At 45.7% G+C, this 25,894-nt stretch overlaps 1 protein-coding gene across 2 annotated transcripts in view; it reads left to right on the top strand.

Moving 5' to 3' along the window:
• smurf1 (SMAD specific E3 ubiquitin protein ligase 1) overlaps window positions 1-25,894 on the top strand; it is a 47,973-nt gene that overhangs the window by 12,477 nt on the left and 9,602 nt on the right. The window contains exons 2-11 of one of the 2 annotated variants that reach the window (XM_083648650.1): window positions 24-62; window positions 2,405-2,513; window positions 5,351-5,484; window positions 5,659-5,724; window positions 5,824-5,899; window positions 6,765-6,976; window positions 7,154-7,238; window positions 12,030-12,176; window positions 12,676-12,895; window positions 14,068-14,171. In XM_083648650.1, coding sequence (XP_083504776.1) covers window positions 24-62; window positions 2,405-2,513; window positions 5,351-5,484; window positions 5,659-5,724; window positions 5,824-5,899; window positions 6,765-6,976; window positions 7,154-7,238; window positions 12,030-12,176; window positions 12,676-12,895; window positions 14,068-14,171 — 1,192 coding nt within the window. Of the gene's footprint in view, window positions 1-23; window positions 63-2,404; window positions 2,514-5,350; window positions 5,485-5,658; window positions 5,725-5,823; window positions 5,900-6,764; window positions 6,977-7,153; window positions 7,275-12,005; window positions 12,177-12,675; window positions 12,896-14,067; window positions 14,172-25,894 lie in introns of both variants that reach the window. The other variant, XM_083648649.1, reaches the window with a different exon arrangement.

The raw sequence follows: 25,894 nt of genomic DNA, 5'->3' as shown, positions 1-25,894 counted from the left end.
TTTCTTGTATTTTTCTTTTTCAGTATTATGTGCCAAGAACCTCGCAAAGAAAGACTTCTTTCGTAAGTACCCTTTTCTGTGCTCATGATGCTAATGTAGGACTATAACTTTTCCCTTTTGCCTAGATTCTCATGCCGCATGTGTCGTGGATTTTATACATAAGATTATATGTTTTTCATTAATAACCTGTGTGTGAGACCAAATCAGCCATATTGAAATCGCAATATGGCCCAAGTGCAATATCCAAATCACAGTAGCATTTTGATCCAGGTCAAATATGTCACAACGTAGCATTAGATGAAGCATTATGGTGCTACAGAGATGCCCCGGCCAACAAGTCCAATTCTCCAGACATAAGGGAACATGCTTGTTTGGTACAGAACCCAGTGAAAATCTCTCTCTCACACACACACACACACACACACACACACACACACACACACACACACACACACATGTATGTATGTATATTTATGCATTTATGTATTTATGTATTTATTTATTTAAGCAATAGATCACGACAGGCCGTGATATATGCTCATTATACCACACCTAAGGGTGGTGCTTCGCCGACGCCGAAAACACCCTTAGGTGTGGTAATGAGCATATCAGTCTGAAGTGATCTATTTTGGTTTTATAAAACGGTTACTAAGTATGGCAATATGAAATGTATTATTATTATGATTATTATGATTGTTATTACATTTAAATGTCTTAAATCTGAAAAAAAACTGAACAATCCTGAGCCTGAGCCAGTTGGACCTGAGCCAGAGGGGCTCAGGTCCAACTGGCTCAGGCTCAGGAGGATTGTTACAGTGAGTGGCTCTAACTGTGGTATGTGCTCAATATACCACAGCTGTGAGCCAATCAGAAAGCCGTTTATATATATATATATATGTATTTATAAAACGGCTCTCTCAAATCAAGCAATCTGATTGGTTCACAGCCATTGTATAATTCCAGTAACCGAGTTCAATAACCCATGGCCATGGGTTATTGGTTGCCATGGCAACTCTCTTACTAAGAGAGTAATAATAAGGCTTACCTCAAATGACAACGTAGAAAAAAAAATGGCGGAGACAGCTGTCAAATCCTTGTGAATCGATCTTCGCTTATAACTTTACTAATACTTCGCAGAAAATGATGTTTTGTACAAGAATAGATGCGGGCTAATGTCTTCTTTGCAAAAGAAAGGCTGTTAACCCCGCATTTAACTCCGCATTTAACCCCGTAACGTTAGTTGGTGTCAGCTTTGCAGAGAGCATTCAGCTTCTCAACAAGCGCTGAGAATGCAGCGCTGCGGCTCGAGCTGCCTGTCGGGGTTTCCAGAAAAATCTCAGCTACTCAGCAAGCGCCAGGATTGGCCAATGTCAACTTCAGTCTCCAGAACGATCCAATCAAATCACCCGCATGTTCTTGCGGTCCCGCCTTACAGTAGTGTTTCAACTGACTCTATCAGAATGACATGCCAGTCGGAGTCGGACTTATAGTATTATTATTATTATTATATTATCATACTTGGAAACCGTTTTATAAAAGCAATATAGCACTCGAGCAGCGTGTGTTGTGGAATATATCCCGCTGATAAACTGTTATCCCACTCGGCCTGCGGCCTCGTGGGATAACAGTTTATCAGCGGGATATATTCACCACAACACACTTGCTCTCGTGATATATTGCTTAAATATATAATATTCCTCCAGTGAAAATGAAATGCAGAAATTTGCATTTCCACTAAAATCTCGTTGCAATATCTGTTGATATAATTGCACTGGTTTGTTTGTTTTTGTATATCATGCAGCCTAACTGTAAGCTAGCTAAAGCTACTTGTCAATAAAAGTGTCCACCAAATGGAACATAATGCATAACTTATAAATAGAGGCTTTCAGATTGCATGCCAGTCCCAATAAAGATCCAGATAACAAGCAAACTTGTGCTCTAGGAGTATAGTAAGTAAGATAAGGTCAGGTATAGTAAGAAGTATCAAAAGAAGTAAAAGTCCTCACACTGCATCCACTTAACTCACAGTTTATTTGTTATAATTACGTTTCGGGCGTGAAAATGTAAGAAAACCTAATTCACGATCGAAACGTAATTATAACAAATAAACTGTGAGTTAAGTGGATGCAGTGTGCGGACTTCACTTCTTTTGATACTTGTTACTGCCATTGTTGTCCTGCACCTGCAGCTCTGAGTGGATGTGCGCGCTTTTCCTTTTGTTCATGTCCGGTATAGTAAGAAAGCTTGGATTTGTGGTGGAGATAGATAGTGATTTCTCTATCCTAAACAAGCCATATGTCCTTAAGCCTTGTTGAGCCTCTGTCATATTTGAATCTGATCTCAATTGTCATTTAATTGAGTTAAATTAGGGGATTGAAATAATTAATTTAAAATGTGTGCGTAGGGCTGCCGGACCCATTTGCCAAGGTTGTGGTGGACGGATCGGGCCAATGTCACTCCACAGACACAGTCAAGAGCACACTGGACCCCAAATGGAATCAGCACTACGACCTGTGAGTCTCCTGCACCACACCTCCCAACACTACACAAACTATGACCTGTGAGTCTCCTGCACCACACTTCCCAACACTACACAAACCTAAAGCACTATGACTTGTGAGTCTCCTGCACCACACTTCCTAACACTACACAAACTATGACCTGTGAGTCTCCTGCACCACACTTCCTAACACTACACAAACTATGACCTGTGAGTCTCCTGCACCACACTTCTCAACACTACACAAACTATGACCTGTGAGTCTCCTGCACCACACTTCCCAACACTACACAAACTATGACCTGTGAGTCTCCTGCACCACACTACCCAACACTACACAAACTATGACCTGTGAGTCTCCTGCACCACACTTCCCAACACTACACAAACTATGACCTGTGAGTCTCCTGCACCACACCTCCCAACACTACACAAACTATGACCTGTGAGTCTCCTGCACCACACTTCCCAACACTACACAAACTATGACCTGTGAGTCTCCTGCACCACACTTCCCAACACTACACAAACTATGACTTGTGAGTCTCCTGCACCACACTTCCTAACACTACACAAACTATGACCTGTGAGTCTCCTGCACCACACTTCCCAACACTACACAAACTATGACCTGTGAGTCTCCTGCACCACACTTCCCAACACTACACAAACTATGACCTGTGAGTCTCCTGCACCACACCTCCCAACACTACACAAACTATGACCTGTGAGTCTTCTGCACCACACTTCCCAACACTACACAAACTACGACCTGTGAGTCTCCTGCACCACACCTCCCAACACTACACAAACTATGACCTGTGAGTCTTCTGCACCACACTTCCCAACACTACACAAACTATGACCTGTGAGTCTTCTGCACCACACTTCCCAACACTACACAAACTATGACCTGTGAGTCTCCTGCACCACACTTCCCAACACTACACAAACTATGACTTGTGAGTCTCCTGCACCACACTTCCCAACACTACACAAACTATGACCTGTGAGTCTCCTGCACCACACTTCCCAACACTACACAAACTATGACCTGTGAGTCTCCTGCACCACACTTCCCAACACTACACAAACTATGACTTGTGAGTCTCCTGCACCACACTTCCCAACACTACACAAACTATGACCTGTGAGTCTCCTGCACCACACTTCCCAACACTACACAAACTATGACCTGTGAGTCTCCTGCACCACACTTCCCAACACTACACAAACTATGACCTGTGAGTCTCCTGCACCACACTTCCCAACACTACACAAACTATGACCTGTGAGTCTCCTGCACCACACTTCCCAACACTACACAAACTATGACCTGTGAGTCTCCTGCACCACACTTCCTAACACTACACCAACTATGACCTGTGAGTCTCCTGCACCACACCTCCCAACACTACACAAACTATGACCTGTGAGTCTCCTGCACCACACTTCCCAACACTACACAAACTATGACCTGTGAGTCTCCTGCACCACACTTCCCAACACTACACAAACTATGACCTGTGAGTCTCCTGCACCACACTTTCCAACACTACACAAACTACAACCTGTGAGTCTCCTGCACCACACTTCCCAACACTACACAAACTATGACCTGTGAGTCTCCTGCACCACACTTCCCAACACTACACAAACTATGACCTGTGAGTCTCCTGCACCACACTTCCCAACACTACACAAACTATGACCTGTGAGTCTCCTGCACCACACTTCCTAACACTACACAAACTACAACCTGTGAGTCTCCTGCACCACACTTCCCAACACTACACAAACTATGACCTGTGAGTCTCCTGCACCACACTTCCCAACACTACACAAACTATGACCTGTGAGTCTCCTGCACCACACTTCCCAACACTACACAAACTATGACCTGTGAGTCTCCTGCACCACACTTTCCAACACTACACAAACTACAACCTGTGAGTCTCCTGCACCACACTTCCCAACACTACACAAACTATGACCTGTGAGTCTCCTGCACCACACTTCCCAACACTACACAAACTATGACCTGTGAGTCTCCTGCACCACACTTCCCAACACTACACAAACTATGACCTGTGAGTCTCCTGCACCACACTTCCTAACACTACACAAACTACAACCTGTGAGTCTCCTGCACCACACTTCCCAACACTACACAAACTATGACCTGTGAGTCTCCTGCACCACACTTCCCAACACTACACAAACTATGACCTGTGAGTCTCCTGCACCACACTTCCCAACACTACACAAACTATGACCTGTGAGTCTCCTGCACCATACTTCCTAACACTACACAAACTATGACCTGTGAGTCTCCTGCACCACACTTCCCAACACTACACAAACTATGACCTGTGAGTCTCCTGCACCACACTTCCTAACACTACACAAACTATGACCTGTGAGTCTCCTGCACCACACTTCCCAACACTACACAAACTATGACCTGTGAGTCTTCTGCACCACACTTTCCAACACTACACAAACTATGACCTGTGAGTCTCCTGCACCACACTTCCCAACACTACACAAACTATGACCTGTGAGTCTTCTGCACCACACTTTCCAACACTACACAAACTATGACCTGTGAGTCTCCTGCACCACACTTCCCCAACACAGTCGGTGTGTGAAAGAGCCTATGGATAGATTGATATCCTGCTTTCTGAGTGGCAACAGCTATATCTGTTTAGCTCCAAAAAGTCCATTACAATTCTATCAGACATCTGTGTTGCGACAGTGGATATGTCACACGTTTGATTTCTCTCATTGACACAAATAGTATTCAGGAGCTGTAGGTTGGCAGGCCCTGATGGTACATCTCTTTTTCAGCTACATTGGGAAGACAGACTCCATCACCATCAGTGTATGGAACCACAAGAAGATCCATAAACGACAGGGAGCAGGGTTCCTGGGCTGCATACGACTGCTCTCAAATGCCATCAGCAGGCTAAAGGACACGGGATGTGAGTCTCTCGTTCTCGGTCTCGCCCTCTGCTTTTAAATACACATAACTCGCATGACCCGCACTGGTGTCACATGACCCGCACTGGTGTCACATGACCCGCACTGGTGTCACATCCTTTCGTTGTCTACTCCTTTGTCTTATCCTTTTCCACCGGTCTTCTCTCTCTCTCCAGACCAACGTCTAGATCTATGTAAGCTGAACCCCTCAGACAGCGACGCGGTGCGGGGGCAGATAGTAGGTACGTACTGTGCATGTATCCCTCTCACCACCACTGTTTTCTTTCACTCTGTGGCTTATCTCTCCTTTCCTCACACTTTGACCACTTGTTTGTTTCTAGTGAGCTTACAGACGCGAGACCGCATCGGCAGCGGAGGCCCTGTAGTGGACTGCCGGGGCTTGTTAGAAAATGAAGGGTGAGTTTCTGATAGTTAGAGAACAACTTGCTGGTTGTCACATAATTTTCTTTCATCGATGATCACGTTGCATCACTCACTTAACTGTCACATTTAGATTAAAAGATGGGGTTAACATCACAATCAGTGCTTATTGAGTTATTGTAATTTTCGAGTACCAGTGATATTTATCAGCCGGGAAATAATGATGTTAGGTGGCTCCAGGACCATCATTTAATTGTTGTGGCACCTAGGCTCTTAAGTTCTAAGCTCTGTGTCATGTGGGACCCCATTATAAGTGGCCCCGCGACCCGCTTCGGGTCCCCGACCATAGACTGTAAAAAAAAAGATAGCCATAGTGAGTGTGACATCACTCATTGGTTTGTTGATTCCCGTTTTGAAGCTTCCAGTTTGGCATTTTGGCCGCTGCCATCTTGGTTTTCGTGCAGCTTGCGTGAGACCAGGGGTTTCTCACAGAGCTGCAGCTCCGCCTGCTATTAGTCCGTGATCAGCGAGCTGTGCGATCACTGGACAGGCGACCTGTCAATCACGCCCAAAAAACATCTTTTTATATGGTCTATTTTACTCTAAACAAGTGAGTTATATAAAACTTCATCCAGTTCAAAACTGTTACGCATTGGCCTAATTTTTAACAAACGGAACTCCAGAGTCCCGCAGATGAAGGGTAGAGAGAGGGTGAGTGTGTTGCAGGATCTAGAGTTTAGTCATAGTCATCATCTGTCTGTTTGACTCTCTCCACATTTCTCTTACTCAAAGTACAACATGTACAGCATCATGTGGTTGCATTGAATCAGAGGAAAGAGGATTTCTGTCTAATCTGTCTGTCTGTGTGCGTGTGTGTGTGTGTGTGTGTGTTTGTCTGTAGGCCCGTGTTTGAGGGATGTTTCAGTGAAGAGCCACTGCCCTACTCGGACACCACTGGCGCGGCGGGGGGCGGGAACTGTCGCCTCGACTCACCCAGTCAGGAGAGCCGCCTACAGACACAGCGAATCAGAGGCCAGGACTCCAGAGGGCACGGCCACACGCCCCAAAACCGACCGCATGGGCACCAGTCACCTGACCTGCCCGAGGGATACGGTAAGCATGACTATTTTGTGTGTTGTGTTTTTTGCTCGTGATGCGGCCTAATTATTCTCCGTCCAAATGTTGTCATTCTTCTCGGTAATCCATTTTTAACTGAACGGATTGTCTCGTGTGTGCTTTGTTGTTTACGTTTGTTTAACCTCCTCTCTCTTTGGTTTCTCTTCGCAACAGAACAGCGAACCACAGTGCAGGGCCAGGTGTACTTCCTTCACACGCAGACGGGCGTCAGCACCTGGCACGACCCTCGGATACCACGGTATGATCACACACCTCCTAACATCACGTATGCCTAGTCCAAGCCTTAACATCACACACCTCCTAACATCATGTATGCCTAGTCCAAGCCTTAACATCACACACCTCCTAACATCATGTATGCCTAGTCCAAGCCTTAACATCACACACCTCCTAACATCACGTATGCCTAGTCCAAGCCTTAACATCACACACCTCCTAACATCACGTATGCCTAGTCCAAGCCTTAACATCACACGCCTCCTAACATCATGTATGCCTAGTCCAAGCCTTAACATCACACACCTCCTAACATCACGTATGCCTAGTCCAAGCCTTAACATCACACACCTCCTAACATCACGTATGCCTAGTCCAAGCCTTAACATCACACACCTCCTAACATCACGTATGCCTAGTCCAAGCCTTAACATCACACACCTCCTAACATCACGTATGCCTAGTCCAAGCCTTAACATCACACACCTCCTAACATCACGTATGCCTAGTCCAAGCCTTAACATCACACACCTCCTAACATCACGTATGCCTAGTCCAAGCCTTAACATCACACACCTCCTAACATCACGTATGCCTAGTAAATGGTAAATGGTAAATGGCCTGCATTTATATAGCGCTTTTATCCAAAGCGCTTTACAATCAGTAGGTAGTCTACATTCACCCATTCATACACCGATGGCGGCAGGCTGCCACGCAGGGTGCCTACACACCATCGGGAGCAATTTGGGGTTCAGTATCTTGCCCAAGGACACTTCGACATGCAGACTGGAGGAGGCGGGAATCGAACCACCGACCTCTTTGATCCAAAGCGATTAGTGGACAACGCGCTCTACCTCCTGAGCTACAGTAGTCGGGGCGGCCAAGCCTTAACACATTGAGTGCCAGCGATGCCATATGGCGTCAAGAGAAATTTACCGTACGCTGCCAGCGACGCCAAATGGCGTCAATAACTCCAAATTCATATTTTGACGGGGGAATGTCGATCTAAGCCTCTTACATCGCCTCTTACAATATGGGAGCTATTGAATGTGTCTAACCTATTTTACAGAACCCTTAGGTGGCGACAGTGCCCTCCCGATTAGACAAAGGCCAGGAGAAAAGATAGAAGAAGTGATGAGGAAACGGAAATCGCAATGATATGCATGAAGCGTGCATACCGTTAGCTGTGCCTGTGAACAGCAGTCATCTGCTGCCATAATTGAGCCCCTACCGTGTCCGCTGCGATAGTCCATCCATATGATTTAGTTGCCGACACGGCGACACCAGGGTCTTTCTGAAAAATTACATTATTCTCAGCTGGGAGCTGGCGACACGCTGTAAAAAAGCAGGGGGATGCAGGCAGCGGACTTTTTCAGTGCAGATCAAACAGAGCAAACGCAGCAGAGATACTCCTCCCACCACGGAGGAGAAGGAGGGGGGGGGTGGGGCACGCAGGCCACTACAGCATACAACCATTCACAGTACACTGACACACCCAGGCAGCAGGCTCGATGCATAATGAGCAAACAAGCTAGAATAGGCTATCTGATGCCCACCAGCAGTAAATCAAGACCAGCAAGAAGGTGTAGGGTCTGCGCACGCAGGTTCTTTTCAAGAAAATAAAACAATGCAGGAAATTTTGTGTTTGAATATTGTTATGTTACACAAAAAATGAAAGCTTAGAATGTGTAGTTTCATCCAGAAAAAAAAAAAGTTGATATCTTCTTTCTTTGTGGAAATATGGACTTCAACATCCAGCATGACCCCATGAAAGTGAGCATTTTGATGTTAGACCAAGCTGTATACTAATATTTGTAGAAAATAAACAACACATTCTTTTGACATACTTTTTCCCGCAGGTAAACTAGACATTCTAACCTTTCATTTCAGCTATAGCATTTTGTTCAACTCAAAGCAGAATTCATTCTGTCGCCTTTCTAACATAAAGATGTGATTATCTCAGAAACTAATTTCAGCATGCTCTTTTCGGTCGAAAACACTCTTTTTCAGAGGGGTGTATTTCCAAAATGGAACGGTTTATAAACACATTTTTTTTTTTTAAATGAAACAGAAGGGTTCAAAGTTTCATTGAGGCTATTGGTTGTCCATATAAGAGGAACACAAAAAATGATATGGCTATATTAAAATGCATTGCGGCCTATGTGGCACAGTACAGCAACCTTTTGCCCAAGGGCGTGGCACTCAAAGTGTTAACATCACACACCTCCTAACATCACGTATGCCTAGTCCAAGCCTTAACATCACACACCTCCTAACATCACGTATGCCTAGTCCACATCTTAACATCACACACCTCCTAACATCACGTATGCCTAGTCCAAGCCTTAACCTGAGAGAGATCAGATTAAATTTAAATGAACCCAGAGGAGAAACTGGGTCATGGCAGCAGCAGAAGAATAGGATGTAGATAAGAATGCAACAAAAAGTCTTCTTCGTGCTAATATTGGAAATCTCGCTATGTTGATGATTTACAGGTTAATATTTGCAGTTACTAGGGGTGGGGGAAAAAATCGATACACCACAGTATCGCGATATTTTGCCTGACGATATCGTATCGATATTTGGACGCCAAATATCGATATTGCAAAAAAAAAAAAAAAAAAAAAAAAAAAAAAAAAAATTTTGCAGGCCATGCCAGGCCACCGGGCTACTATAAACTTTAGTTCCAAGGCCAGCAGTAAACAAACGGTAGCATATTTTCATTTTGTTTTAACAGTAACAGTTTTGTCATAACAGTCATTTACAAATTCCCCAGTTACTGAATGGGCTGCACAAAATGTTTTGTGTAAGTGAAGTGAAGTTGCAAAAACTACATAAGTACAGTAGTCCACACACACATCCAGTTAAGGTGGACTGTAAGTAGACTGTAACAAACAGTTCAGTTTGTCAGGTGCATGCAACTATGACATGACTTTATGAAAGTTGTTGGTCTGTCTACTTGACAATGTTGCTGCAATAAAATGGTTGTAGTCAGATGTACAGACTGAAAAATTGTTCTTATATAAACCAGATGTTGACAAAGTTTTCCTTTGGGGACATCATTTGCAGTTGAAAAAGTAAGAAATCGCAATATATCGAAATATCGCAATATTCAATATATCGCAATATCGATATATCGCAATATCGAAAATATCGCAGTATCGCAATACTATCGTATCGTGACTCAAGTATCGTTTCAGTATCGTATCGTGGGCATCTGGTGATTCCCACCCCTAGCAGTTACTAGAACTACAAATTGTATTCTTCCAAATCTTGTGAATCTTGTGCCAGAAAAGTATTAAGTACCTAGCAAAAACATCAAAGGGCAAAATGTTCAAACACACATGGATGGCAAACAGTTACAAATTGTTTCTGTAATTCATCTTATCCCCATATTGTCCTCTGACTCACCTCTGTCTCATCTCTCACCTGATTCGTAGATTTTACCGACCCCGCCTCCCCCCTCACCCCTCTAACCAAGATTCATCCTTACTGCTTCCTAGTAGCACAGTCAATAATTGCTATTAACTCTATGTTTTAGAGCTGTCACTTTTTCCCAAAATAAAGTTCCAACGAACTTTAATTGCCCGCAAAATGTTCGAATATATTCGAAGTTTTTGGGTTAATTAAATTTTATTTTATTTTATTTTTTATTTTTTTTGCAGGCCAGGCCACCGGGCATCGGCCCGACGTGCCCGATTATGCAGTCGCGCGATTAGCTTGGATGCTCACAGTCACAACACTGCCTCACAAACTTGGCTGCATCCAACTCGAGACAACTTTTCAGACCCTCCTGGAGACAATCTTTCTCAGAAGAGACTTAACGCGACAAATCTGGAGACTTTTTCTGACATGGGATTAACATTACCAGCAAGCAGCAGTTGGTTAATTTTGGTTAATTAAAACAAACAAACAAAAAAAAAATATATATATATATATATATATATTTTTTTTTTATTAAAAAAAAAAAATAATTCGAACAGGTCAATTACATTCGAACATGCCCCCCCTCCCCCACATTCAAAGTAAAATTCGAATTTTGAATAAAAAGTGACAGCTCTACTATGTTTATGATGGGGTAATTTCACTTTCAATTCAATTCACATATTAGCTGTAGAGCTCGTCAACAATTCCTCTATAAATTGTCTTTGTAGTTGTTCATGTGTGATCATACATGGTGTGATCATGAGATTGTTTGCTGACACAAATATTCCACTCATTTCCACGTGCACAAAGAGGCCCCTTCGAGAAAAAAAAAAAAAAAAAGGCCCTCACTTCCTGGTTAGTATTTCCTTATACACCAAAACACATATACATGATGACCACAGCCTGCTGGTCTCTGGTGCATTTAAACAAGCATCCTTCCACTGATGTCTTCCATTTTATCCCAGGTTAATTACACCCAACAGATTAAGAGGGGGGAAATAAGCAGAGAAAATGCACTGCTTATTCCTGTGGGCCTCAGGGCCTGAGTCTGGGTTTGTATGAGGGATTTAGAAAAGGAAATGGTATGTAGGGTCAGGAGTGATGGAGAGAGGCCTGGTGAGGCCTGAAAGTGAAAGGAGAAGGCAAACAAAGTGAATAGAATGATTATAAAAAGGTGCGCTGCTTACTTTACTTTAACTCTGGTCCTTGGAGGTGACGCTCACCGGTTGGCATAATTCAAATGTCGTTATTTTTTAGTTCAAGCGTCACTAAAGGTGGCTTGCTGTTGGTTGAAGGCTCACTAAGTTGAGTTGCTATTGGTTGAAAGCTCAGTATGACCGGTTGCTTTTGGCCTAAGGCTCAGTGTGGTGAATTGTTATTGGTGCAGGGACCTGACCAGTGTGAGCTGCGAGGAGCTCGGCCCTTTGCCAGTGGGCTGGGAGGTCCGAAGCACCGTGTCGGGCCGGATCTACTTTGTGGACCACAACAACCGGACCACGCAGTTCACAGACCCCCGCCTACACACTATTATCAGGTACACACACACACACACGCACACACACACACACACACACGCACCAACTGCAGAACCCTATCGATGCAAAAATGATCTGGATTGTACAGACCCACCCGAGCACACATCCATACAGAATCACCAGTTTACAAGACAAATCTGTTGTTAATCTAATCTGTGACACCGTAACTGTAATGCTCAACACTGACCCGATCTGAATATGACCTACTAACAATAATCAGCTCTGTTAACCATCATGAATCATGTGATTTATAGAGATGTGGGATTACAGTAGATTTAGCTGCTCAATGGGGAATATACATGATATAATCTGATACTCACTACGCTGTCACTGTCAACTGCATTCTCTTAACTTTCCATCATGTCTCTCTCTTATTCTCTCCTCTTATTTTTGGCCGTCTTGCACCTGTCATCTCTTTGACACTTTCTGTCTGCACTCTATCCATCTCTTCCTCTCTCTTCTTCTTCTTCCTCCTCCTCTTCTCTTTCCCTCTTCCAGCCAGCATTCTCAAGCAAAGGAATCCTCCCAAGCGCCCCCAATGGAGGTGGGGGGCGAGGAGGGGGGCGGCGGGGTCGTCGGCGGGGGCGAAGGAGACGTGGCGGTGCGTTACGAGAGAGACCTGGTCCACAAGCTGAAGCTGCTCCGGCACGAGCTGTCCCTGCAGCAGCCCCAGGCAGGCCACTGTCGCATCGAGGTGTCCCGCGAGGAGATCTTCGAGGTGGGTGCAATGTGCCTCCCGGCCCCCCCTGCCAGGGGCTGGTGCCTCCCGGCCCCCCCCTGCCAGGGGCTGGTGCCTCCCGGCCCCCCCTGCCAGGGGGCGCCGGTTGCTCAACTAAACACAAGACTAGTCAATCATCAGGCTGCCACACGACGCGTGCTGCCACTGTGTCCAGCCAAAAAAGATGAAGTACAATACATAATCTTCATCTTTTTTGCAGTTTTATGCCGGTTGGCATCCTTAAAATGTTGCCTTACCGCCACCTACTGGATTGCTGAAACTACATTGCAAATTACGGAAATACGTCCTCGCCCGCGAGTGTTTATCTAGTTGGCACAAAGAAAGAACAACACAGCCAGAGCTAGCGTTACGCGCTAACGTTAACAGCTAGAAAGGAGAACTAACCCTATGGATGATATTGACGCTCATGGATGGAGTCACGAGGAGACCTGCTTTCAATTTGGTCTGACGAAAGTATACAAGCTAAACTTGACAGTGCATATTGTGACCGACCCATTTATGAAGTAGTGGCTCAGAAACTGGCAGAGAATGGCCACAACAGGACCTGGCTACAATGTCAGCAAAAAATGAAACACCTGAAACTGGCTTACAGACAGGACAAGAACAAGAAAAGTGGCAGGGGTAGGCCAACGTGTCCTTTTTTATAAAGAAATAGATGCAGTGCTGGGTGATCGGCCATCATTTTCTCCAGGTGAAGGGGACGTTCACTGTGCATTTGAGCTTAACTATTTCCCTGTGCATGTATGCAAACATGCATGCACATGTTCAGGGGGCGCGCGTGATGACGTTCGAGCTGGAGAGCAATCGGATTGCAATCTGTTCACCCAAAACGCATGTTAGTGCCAGGTGTAAATGAAATCAGGCTGAAGTGATAAAATACAATCTGATTGCAATCTGATGGCAGAAAACGCATGTTAATGCCAGGTGTAAATGGCCTCAAAAAGTTACGGTCCAGTGTGGCTGCCATTGATTTATCCACTAGTCAAATGTTTTTTGTGTGTCTGTGTGTGTGTTTTTTTTAACATATCTAAACTACCAAATGGACCGTAGTTGACTAGTAACTTGACGTGTGCGTGTGTGTGTGTGTGTGTGTGTGTGTGTGTGTGTGTGTGCGTGTGCGTGCGTGCGTGTGTGTGTGTGTGCGTCTTCAGGAGTCGTATCGGCAGATAATGAAGATGAGGCCTAAAGACCTGAAGAAGCGTCTGATGGTGAAGTTCAGGGGGGAGGAGGGGCTGGACTATGGCGGCGTGGCAAGGTGAGCGCCGCTCTGCATCCACTGACTTCTTCTCCTCCATCTTCATTCATTCTTCCCTTCATACACTCATTTACCCCCCCCCAGCTGAAACATGACATCACAGCTACAAACATGTCATTACGATGACAGGGTTTCATCTGCTCCGTCCCAAAGCAACGAGGATGACGTTATTCCACACATCATGACATGCCCCACGCCAAACTATACGCTTCCTTTGCACAGCCGTGCATTTCATCTAGGCTGCTGCTGGGGCCGGTTGCACAAAACAGCCTTGTGCCTTCTCCTGAAGGTTAAAACATTTTAACTCAAACTTAACACATTGAGTGCCAGCCATTTTTTCAATCCTGTAGGTAAGTTGTGCCAGGTTTTTTTTTGAGGATTCTGGCTCATTTTACAACAGCCGAGGATCTGTTTTCTGTTAAGACTTCGTGAACACCAATCATCTAAAAATAACTAATAGAATGTGTGCTTTCTCTGTCTAAAAGAGTTAGTTTGCAGAGTTAGTAGTTATGTAGATATTAGCCGTTGAGTACAGCATGGTTTTAGCGTATGAGACAGCAAGCTGAGATAATCGCAGTTTTGTGAAACTCAGCAGAACAGTCACCTGCCTGTGCTTGTGGGTGCCTTTGGGCGAGTCTGTATACTGTATTGTGTGTGTGTGTGTGTGTGTGTGTGTGTGTGTGTGTGTGTGTGTGTGTGTTCGCGCGTTGCTCCGCGGCTCTGGGGGGAGGGGATCTCTGTCCGTTCTGTGTGTGTGTCTCCGGGCTCCTCCCTCCGTCTGTGCTGCTGGGAGTTTCCAGCGAGTTGAGCAGCCTCTCCCTGGCAGCGAGTGTGGATAGGTCTCACTGTCTCTTGGGTTTGAGAGCCCCGATTAAGCCCCGTGCGACTCTAGGCTTTATGCTGCTCACCCAGTCCATTTCTGGAACCCCCCACCGCAGCAGCGCGAAGCGTCCCCGCCTACAGTATGAGAATGAGGCTCCTTCGTTTCTGACTGTAAAATCGCCAAGCCATTTCCGCGGGAGGCGGCTGCTTTTGGTCCACGGGTCCCGTGGCTGTGGCTTCTCTCTGTCTCTGTCGCCACTTAGTGGTCGGTAAAATAGATTACACACATTCTCTTGCTCCAATAGTTATCTCGAAGATGTAAAAGGGGTTGATTGATGTCCCACCGTCAAAAAAAAAAAATGTTTATGTAAGACGAGTTAGCTCGTCCTTGGCACTCAAGCGCTGGATTATGTAAGACGAGTTAGGTCGTCTATGGCACTTAATGTGTTAAAGGCCGGCTTTACCGTGGGGAATATGAATATATATTAAATCTCACGCCCCTAAGGTTTTCGAATCCGTTGAAATTTTTGAAATTGGTTGTTTCCCGCTAGAGATATCACCAGAAATCCACTCTGTGTGGAGGGGGGGGGGGGGGGGGGGGTGGTGGAGGGGAGGGGTGGGTGCGGGGACCCGAAATACTACATTTCCCACAATGCACTGGGCTCGCGTGGCCTTCGTTTTCATGCCCACCCCTCAGGCATTTGGCTGATATCAAACTCCAGTAGGTGGCGGTAATGCACATATATGTTTGCCAACCGCCATAAAACTCAAAGAAGAAGAAGAAGAAGAAGGCTTCGACAATAAAAGATACAAAGAAGAAGAAATAAATCGAAAATAAAATTGCCTCCAAATTGCACCAAATGTAAACGGTAGTATATATGTCGGGAGATGTCTTCATAAAATTTTTTTCATGCATTTTAAGGCATTTTCGTAGGAGTTACGCGCATCTGATGTTGTAACTATTTTCTGTAAAAATGTGTAAAAATGGGTACATTGCTCAGCGTTGATTTCGTTACTTCAACTCACCTACTACTAGATGTAAAATTTGACGAGCTTTCCAATGCCGCCAGTCCCGTGTCGATTAGTGCTTCCGTTCCCGAGATAATGGTCTCTTTGCAAGGAACTATGGGAAGCTAATATTAGCTACAGCAGGCTAGGCGGTTGAAAAGATGGCTGCCTTTTGCTTTTCGTCGAGAGCTCTGAAGGGGCGTGGAGGACCTCTAGAGGCGGGACCATGGCTCACAAGACTTGTAGTTCATAGGTGCTCAAGTTCCGCAAGCGGGGAGGGAAGCCGGGTGACGCGTAACGCGTCATCCGGCTTCCCTAAAAATGTGAGAGATGCCTGATAGGTCAGGCAGTGAAGCTCCAATTTCAAAATATTTCAACGGATTCTAAAACCTTAGGGGCGTGAGATTGATATACCGTAAATTCCGGACTATAAGCCGCGGCTTTTTTCCCGTTTTTTGGCCTTTTTTGGCCCCTGCGGCTTATATAACGGTGCGGCTTATCTATGGATTTTTCCAGCAAACGGCCACTCGGGAACCTCCAAAATCTATGGATGTTGGTATGAGGCAGAACGAGAGCAAGACAGACATTATGAGAGCGAGACCCTGATTGGATGATGTTGCAAAAAATGTGCCTCGCGACCTGATTGGAGCACTGTGCCACTACTCTCTCTCAGCCACTACGGTAAAACACCCTCCCTCCTCCCTCGCTCCGGGGGGAAAAAGGCAGCGATTGAGCCTGAAAGACAGTCTGAATGAAATTGAATGTAACATTCCCAATTCTATGTATTACATTCTAAAAAACTAACAGCAACATTTTGGAAGGCTAAGCCACACAACTAGCTCGTTGTAATCTAACATCATGCTTCAAAAGATGGAGAACTGGCTGTGTTACGACGATGGCGGCGATTGAGCCTGAAAGCCATGTCTGAGACAGTAGCGAGACAGGAACAACAACAACAGCAGCAGTAGCAAAGGATCATGCACAAACCCGAGACGAAAGGGACTGTCCGTCAGGGCGCGGACGACTGTGTCAGCAACTCCCTCCCGACTACCAGGAGAAAATTACAAACTTCGGCGAATTCACACAAAGAAAGATCAAGGAATATTCCATCGGACCGGAGCAGATCATAAATATGGATGAAGTGCCTTTGACGTTCGACCTGCCTCTCACTAGGACTGTTAACAAGAAAGGTGAATCGTCCATCACGTTGAGAACCACAGGTCACGAGAGAACGAATTTCACTTGTGTTCTTGGCTGCACAGCATCTGGAGTAAAGCTCCCGCCGATGGTGATTTTTAAGCATCTCACAATGTGTGATTTTGTCTGGGGATTAGTGACCTGACTTTTGTTTTGTTGAAATGTTAATAAATGGGAGCTTCCCCAAACAGCCATCTCTTTCCCGACAATCCCCTCTGTGCACGAAGCCTTACATATGGTAATTAAACATCAAAACACCCGCGGCTTATAGACCGGTGCGGCTTATATAAGAAAAAAATAGTCAACTCTGAAGGTGCGGCTTATACACCGGTGCGCCTTATAGTCCGGAATTTACGGTATATTCATATTCCCCACGGTAAAGCCGTCCTTTAAGCACAAGACTTAAGGGCGTTTTGTGCAACCGATTTTATTTGATGGACACCTTAACTCGGACTCTAAGGAACATCTTAACTTGGGGTGTTTTGTGCAACCGGCCCCTGCTACTTACACAAATGACTAGTGTCCGTATATAAGTAGGTTTACCCCGCACTGCTACAGACCTGCTGTAATCTGTCTTTACTTTTCCTAATCTCAGCACGTGTTTGCTCTTGTGTGTTTGTACTTGCAGAGCTTCATGCAAATAAGTCAAGTAAAGTAGCGTGCCATGAAGCCAGCTGTATATACTTTCCAAATAAGCACTGTTCAAGTGCAGCTAATCCTCCAATGGCACCTCCCTACACCTAACCACAGGAGGCACTCTTTACTGCACCTCTCTACACCTAACCACAGGAGGCACTCTTTACTGCACCTCCCTACACCTAACCACAGGAGGCACTCTTTACTGCACCTCTCTACACCTAACCACAGGAGGCACTCTTTACTGCACCTCTCTACACCTAACCACAGGAGGCACTCTTTACTGCACCTCTCTACACCTAACCACAGGAGGCACTCTTTACTGCACCTCCCTACACCTAACCACAGGAGGCACTCTTTACTGCAGGTTATTCCTAAGGCGTGGCGTTGAGCAGGGGGAATCTTCATTCCTAAAGAAAGGGACTCGTTAGAGATAAGTCAGTTTAGACCTATCAGTCTACTTAATGTTGAAGGGAAGGTTTTCTTTAGTGTTGTGGCACAGAGGCTGTCTAGTTATCTAGAAAAGAATAGGCTAATAGATACTTCGGTGCAAAAGGCTGGAATTCCCGGCTTCTCCGGGTGCTTAGAGCACACCAGCATGATCTGGCACCAAATCCAGTCAGCTAGGCGTGAGAAGAGAGACCTGCATGTAGTATTCTTGGACCTGGCTAATGCTTTCGGGTCAGTGCCGCATAGTCTGTTATGGGAGGCCTTTGATTTCTTTAGAGTGCCAGGTAGTATAAAGAGCTTAGTTAAAGCCTACTTCTTAGATATTCAACTCTGCTTTACCACAGCAGAGTACACTACAGCTTGGCAGCAGCTGGAGATAGGCATTATGGCAGGGTGTACAATTTCCCCATTAGCTTTTACCATGGCAATGGAGATCATTATTAGGGCTTCAAAATGGGTAGTGGGTGGAGAAAGGCTGCAGGGAGGGCTGCGGCTCCCTCCAATTAGGGCATACATGGATGACATGACGACTATGACGTCAACCGCTCCATGTACTAGCAGATTGTTGGATAAGTTAAATAGTAATCTGCAGTGGGCTAGAATGAAAGTGAAGCCAAGTAAGTCCAGGAGTATTTCAATCATTAAAGGGAGGGTAGTAGGTAAGAAGTTTGTTATAAATGATGAGGTGGTGCCTACAGTGTTAGAGAAACCAGTCAAGAGTTTGGGAAGATGGTATGATGCAAGTCTCAGTGATAAGGGACAGTTTGAGGAGGTGAGGCAGGAAATGATTCAAGGTATTTCAAGTATAGACAAGTCAGGGCTCCCAGGAAAGTTAAAGTTGTGGTGTTTGCAGTTTGGATTGTTGCCTCGGTTGATGTGGCCACTGACAGTGTATGAGGTTCCCCTTTCAAAGGTAGAAAAGCTAGAAAGGATGATTAACTCATTCATTAGAAAATGGCTCGGAGTCCCACGCTGCCTAAGCAGTGTAGCCTTATATGGGAAAGGCATATTGGAATTGCCATTATCTAGCCTGACAGAGGAGTTCAAATGTGCTAAGGTTAGACTGGAAATGACTCTGACTCAGTCAAAGGATCCAGTGGTTAGGAGTGTAGCGCCCACAGTTAAAACAGGGAGGAAGTGGAACCCAAAGGAGGCAGTACAGCAAGCACAGTCAGCTCTTAGACACAGGGATATCATAGGTCAGGTGCAGCATGGGCGTGGAGGCTTAGGGTTGTGCATAGGGAAACCTGTGTGGAACAAGGCATCAGTAATAGAAAAGAGGAAGATGGTAGTTGAAGAAGTACATAGGCAAGAGGAGGCAGTAAGATGTACTAAGGCAGTGTCGCAGGCAAAGCAAGGGCAGTGGGTGAACTGGGAGAGTGTAGAGAAGAGAAAGTTGAAGTGGAGAGAGTTGTGGAGCATGGAGGCCAGCAGAATTAGATTTATTCTAGGGGCTACTTATGATGTGCTGCCATCTCCCCAGAACTTAAATCAGTGGTTGGGCGAGGATGGTGCCTGCCCGTTGTGTTCTAGTGTATGTACATTGAGGCATATACTGTCAGGGTGTAAGGTCAGTCTCTCCCAGGGGCGATACACCTGGCGTCACAACCAGGTGTTGAAATGTTTGGCAGCTGCAGTTGAGGAAAAGCGGCTAGAAGTAAATTCTCTAATTGCTAGCAAAGAGACTAGACAGATCAAATTTGTACGTGAGGGAGAAAAGATTAGACCAATTAAGGTCAGGCACAAGTTAGGGCAGCTAAGTGTAGGTGGAGCCTGGGAAATGAGGGTTGACTTGAATGAACAGCTAGTCATCCCAGCATATATAGTTAGCACCCGGCTACGTCCGGACTTGTTACTGTGGTCTGAGGTAGAGAAGAGAGTTTATTTTATCGAACTCACAGTCCCGTGGGAAGATCGAGTTGAGGAGGCTTATGAGCGCAAGAAAGCTAGGTATGCTGAAATGGCAGCAGAGGCAGAGCAGCGAGGTTGGAGGGCTCGAGTGCGGCCTGTGGAGGTGGGCTGCCGTGGTTTTGTGGCAAAGTCCGTTATTGCCTTACTAACTGAGTTGGGCATTCGGGGACGGAGCCTGAAACTTGCGGTTAGCAACATGTCTCAGGCAGCAGAACGAGCAAGTGAATGGCTGTGGATAAGGAGGAAACATGCTAGCTGGGGAGCTCGCTAAGGTCAGATTGATTGTTTGTTGTTGGTCATGATTAACGGTCCGCATCAACAGGGCTGAATCATTGACGATGGTGGTGTAGTTAGGGATTGTTTGTTGTTGGTCATGATTAACGGTCCGCATCAACAGGGCTGAATCATTGACAGTGGTGGTGTAGTTAGGGATTGTTTGTTGTTGGTCATGATTAACGGTCCGCATCAACAGGGCTGAATCATTGACAGTGGTGGTGTAGTCAGGAATGTCATACCGAACCGACCTGGATAGCTAGGCTTAGATAGTGAGGTAATATGCAGTTGTGCGGTGGTAGCATGGAGGGGGGTGTTTCCAGGACGCTGGATTACACCGTTAAGCCTTCTTGAGGTGTCGTGGGCCTAACTTAACGAAACGTCGGTGAAGGAAGGTGCCCACTTGAAAACCCCAATGACATGTTTCATACTGCTGTTGGCTAGGGTAGGTAACTGGTGATTTGTGTCATGTTTATTAGTTTGTTAGCCTCTTAGCTTGTTTTATTCTGGATTGGGCTTCTAAATGTGTTTTTCCTCGGATTTTGGCACAAGGGATAGTAACATCTTGTCCTGTGTATTAATTAATACTAAAGCTAGCTTAGGCTAGTGACTGTTGTGAATAGTGCAGCTGACAACTAGGGAAAGACCTAGTGACAGCATGGAAAGACAGCTGACAGGAGGGATTAGACCCCATCGGGGCTGCAATGGGTTAGCTGCTCATTGTGGCAGTAGCCAAGGCCAATAGGCCCATTGGTTACACCCAAACTTGCTACGAAACAGAATTATGAAAAAACACCCCTAGAGTCTGCGAGAGCGGGGGCGGAAGATGACTCACCTATGGTTGACACGGTTATTGACTCTGGAACGGACTTGACTATGAGTAAGGAAAACATGTCAGTGGAAGCCACTAGTTCAGATGTAGATGGAAAGAAGTGTCAGGTTTGCTTGTGTGGATGGCAGAAGGTAACAACTTTGAGGGGCCTTAGAATCCATCAAGGCAGGAAGAGGTGCTTGGTAGAGGGAACACAGGGACCCCGCATTGATAATTATTTCTTAAGAAGTTTATCAAGTCAGTCGGGTGAAGTCCAGCGACAGGAAGTAACCCACAGCTCGCAGGACATCAGCACCCCTGATGTTGAGGCAGGTCCTAGCACCGAGGAAAGCAGAGAGGCCAGCCAGCCAAAAAGGGAGAAGATTAGCGGTCAGAAGCCTAGAGTTAAGTGGCCAGGTGCAGCGGAAAGTAGGAAGTGGGAAGATATCAATAGTGATTTGGTTAGGATGTTGGAGAAGCTTAAAGGAACTGCTGAGAGTAAGTTGGAGAAAATGGGAGATTGTATTTATGATTATGGTAAGGAAAGGTTTGGCGTCTTTGAGAAAAAGAAGAAACTAGAGGGTGAGGTAGTTAAATCTAGGCGCCAACAAGAGATAGATAGACTTATCCAGGAGAGAAGACAGCTTAAGAGGCAGTGGAGGAAAGCTACAGAGGTTGAGAAGGAAGGCATTGATTGCTTGCAGTCAGATGTGAGGGATCGGTTGGCAGTTTTAAGAAGAGCAGAGAGCATTAGGAAAAATAGGAAAAAGAAAGAGAGAGCTAGAATAGCATTCTATAAGGATCCATTTAGATTTGTGAAGTCATTGTTTAGTAAGGAAAAGAATGGTAGCCTTATGGTACCTAAGCAGAAGCTTGAGGAATATTTGGAGGAGGTTCACAAAGATAGGGAAAGGTTTAGAGAGATGACAGTCCCAGCTGATATTCCACCTATTGGTGAAATAGAGAGCCAGTGTGATGATAGCCCACCAAGGTGGAAAGAAGTTCAAGAAGTAGTGAGACGTGCAAGGGCCTCTTCAGCCCCGGGTCCTAATGGAGTCCCCTACCGGCTGTATAAGAGTGCTCCAGATGTGTTGCAGTTTCTATGGAAGCTGATGAAGGTAGTCTGGAAGAAGCAGGTTATTCCTAAGGCGTGGCGTAGAGCAGGGGGAATCTTCATTCCTAAAGAAAGGGACTCGTTAGAGATAAGTCAGTTTAGACCTATCAGTCTACTTAATGTTGAAGGGAAGGTTTTCTTTAGTGTTGTGGCACAGAGGCTGTCTAGTTATCTAGAAAAGAATAGGCTAATAGATACTTCGGTGCAAAAGGCTGGAATTCCCGGCTTCTCCGGGTGCTTAGAGCACACCAGCATGATCTGGCACCAAATCCAGTCAGCTAGGCGTGAGAAGAGAGACCTGCATGTAGTATTCTTGGACCTGGCTAATGCTTTCGGGTCAGTGCCGCATAGTCTGTTATGGGAGGCCTTTGATTTCTTTAGAGTGCCAGGTAGTATAAAGAGCTTAGTTAAAGCCTACTTCTTAGATATTCAACTCTGCTTTACCACAGCAGAGTACACTACAGCTTGGCAGCAGCTGGAGATAGGCATTATGGCAGGGTGTACAATTTCCCCATTAGCTTTTACCATGGCAATGGAGATCATTATTAGGGCTTCAAAATGGGTAGTGGGTGGAGAAAGGCTGCAGGGAGGGCTGCGGCTCCCTCCAATTAGGGCATACATGGATGACATGACGACTATGACGTCAACCGCTCCATGTACTAGCAGATTGTTGGATAAGTTAAATAGTAATCTGCAGTGGGCTAGAATGAAAGTGAAGCCAAGTAAGTCCAGGAGTATTTCAATCATTAAAGGGAGGGTAGTAGGTAAGAAGTTTGTTATAAATGATGAGGTGGTGCCTACAGTGTTAGAGAAACCAGTCAAGAGTTTGGGAAGATGGTATGATGCAAGTCTCAGTGATAAGGGACAGTTTGAGGAGGTGAGGCAGGAAATGATTCAAGGTATTTCAAGTATAGACAAGTCAGGGCTCCCAGGAAAGTTAAAGTTGTGGTGTTTGCAGTTTGGATTGTTGCCTCGGTTGATGTGGCCACTGACAGTGTATGAGGTTCCCCTTTCAAAGGTAGAAAAGCTAGAAAGGATGATTAACTCATTCATTAGAAAATGGCTCGGAGTCCCACGCTGCCTAAGCAGTGTAGCCTTATATGGGAAAGGCATATTGGAATTGCCATTATCTAGCCTGACAGAGGAGTTCAAATGTGCTAAGGTTAGACTGGAAATGACTCTGACTCAGTCAAAGGATCCAGTGGTTAGGAGTGTAGCGCCCACAGTTAAAACAGGGAGGAAGTGGAACCCAAAGGAGGCAGTACAGCAAGCACAGTCAGCTCTTAGACACAGGGATATCATAGGTCAGGTGCAGCATGGGCGTGGAGGCTTAGGGTTGTGCATAGGGAAACCTGTGTGGAACAAGGCATCAGTAATAGAAAAGAGGAAGATGGTAGTTGAAGAAGTACATAGGCAAGAGGAGGCAGTAAGATGTACTAAGGCAGTGTCGCAGGCAAAGCAAGGGCAGTGGGTGAACTGGGAGAGTGTAGAGAAGAGAAAGTTGAAGTGGAGAGAGTTGTGGAGCATGGAGGCCAGCAGAATTAGATTTATTCTAGGGGCTACTTATGATGTGCTGCCATCTCCCCAGAACTTAAATCAGTGGTTGGGCGAGGATGGTGCCTGCCCGTTGTGTTCTAGTGTATGTACATTGAGGCATATACTGTCAGGGTGTAAGGTCAGTCTCTCCCAGGGGCGATACACCTGGCGTCACAACCAGGTGTTGAAATGTTTGGCAGCTGCAGTTGAGGAAAAGCGGCTAGAAGTAAATTCTCTAATTGCTAGCAAAGAGACTAGACAGATCAAATTTGTACGTGAGGGAGAAAAGATTAGACCAATTAAGGTCAGGCACAAGTTAGGGCAGCTAAGTGTAGGTGGAGCCTGGGAAATGAGGGTTGACTTGAATGAACAGCTAGTCATCCCAGCATATATAGTTAGCACCCGGCTACGTCCGGACTTGTTACTGTGGTCTGAGGTAGAGAAGAGAGTTTATTTTATCGAACTCACAGTCCCGTGGGAAGATCGAGTTGAGGAGGCTTATGAGCGCAAGAAAGCTAGGTATGCTGAAATGGCAGCAGAGGCAGAGCAGCGAGGTTGGAGGGCTCGAGTGCGGCCTGTGGAGGTGGGCTGCCGTGGTTTTGTGGCAAAGTCCGTTATTGCCTTACTAACTGAGTTGGGCATTCGGGGACGGAGCCTGAAACTTGCGGTTAGCAACATGTCTCAGGCAGCAGAACGAGCAAGTGAATGGCTGTGGATAAGGAGGAAACATGCTAGCTGGGGAGCTCGCTAAGGTCAGATTGATTGTTTGTTGTTGGTCATGATTAACGGTCCGCATCAACAGGGCTGAATCATTGACGATGGTGGTGTAGTTAGGGATTGTTTGTTGTTGGTCATGATTAACGGTCCGCATCAACAGGGCTGAATCATTGACAGTGGTGGTGTAGTTAGGGATTGTTTGTTGTTGGTCATGATTAACGGTCCGCATCAACAGGGCTGAATCATTGACAGTGGTGGTGTAGTCAGGAATGTCATACCGAACCGACCTGGATAGCTAGGCTTAGATAGTGAGGTAATATGCAGTTGTGCGGTGGTAGCATGGAGGGGGGTGTTTCCAGGACGCTGGATTACACCGTTAAGCCTTCTTGAGGTGTCGTGGGCCTAACTTAACGAAACGTCGGTGAAGGAAGGTGCCCACTTGAAAACCCCAATGACATGTTTCATACTGCTGTTGGCTAGGGTAGGTAACTGGTGATTTGTGTCATGTTTATTAGTTTGTTAGCCTCTTAGCTTGTTTTATTCTGGATTGGGCTTCTAAATGTGTTTTTCCTCGGATTTTGGCACAAGGGATAGTAACATCTTGTCCTGTGTATTAATTAATAAATGCACCTCTCTACACCTAACCACAGGAGGCACTCTTTACTGCACCTCCCTACACCTAACCACAGGAGGCACTCTTTACTGCACCTCCCTACACCTAACCACAGGAGGCACTCTTTACTGCACCTCTCTACACCTAACCACAGGAGGCACTCTTTACTGCACTGAGAGCTTAGCACCTTTTAGCACTAAGAGGACCAAATGATAGAGGTTGAACATTTCACATTTTAGAAAAAGACTTGTTCAGTCATTACTAAGCCCAAACAGCAGCCAGCACTTCCCATAAGCATCTATTTAAAGCCTCTGGCTAAAAGCAGGGATGGTCAGTGGACACGAGGCCAGCATGTAATCCAGTGGTTTTCAGTCTTCTCTATGAGGCCATTCACACCTGGCATTAACATGCGTTTTCTGTGATCACATTGCAATCGGACGGATAGTGCTTGACCACATTAGCTTGATTTCATTCACACCTGGCATTAACATGTGTGTTGGGTGATCAGTTTGCAATCTGATTACCCAAAACGGGTGTCCTCTCAATCCACATGCAGTTGCTGTATGCAGATTGAGAGGACACATACAGTTGCTGTATCCAGATTGAGAGGACACATTGCATTAACACTTGTGTTC

This window comes from Poromitra crassiceps, assembly GCF_964638095.1.
Source record: "Poromitra crassiceps genome assembly, chromosome: 13".
NCBI classification, from domain to species: Eukaryota; Metazoa; Chordata; class Actinopteri; order Beryciformes; family Melamphaidae; genus Poromitra; species Poromitra crassiceps.
Note: the sequence above shows the minus strand (reverse complement) of the source record. Positions and strands in the feature narration are given on the sequence as shown.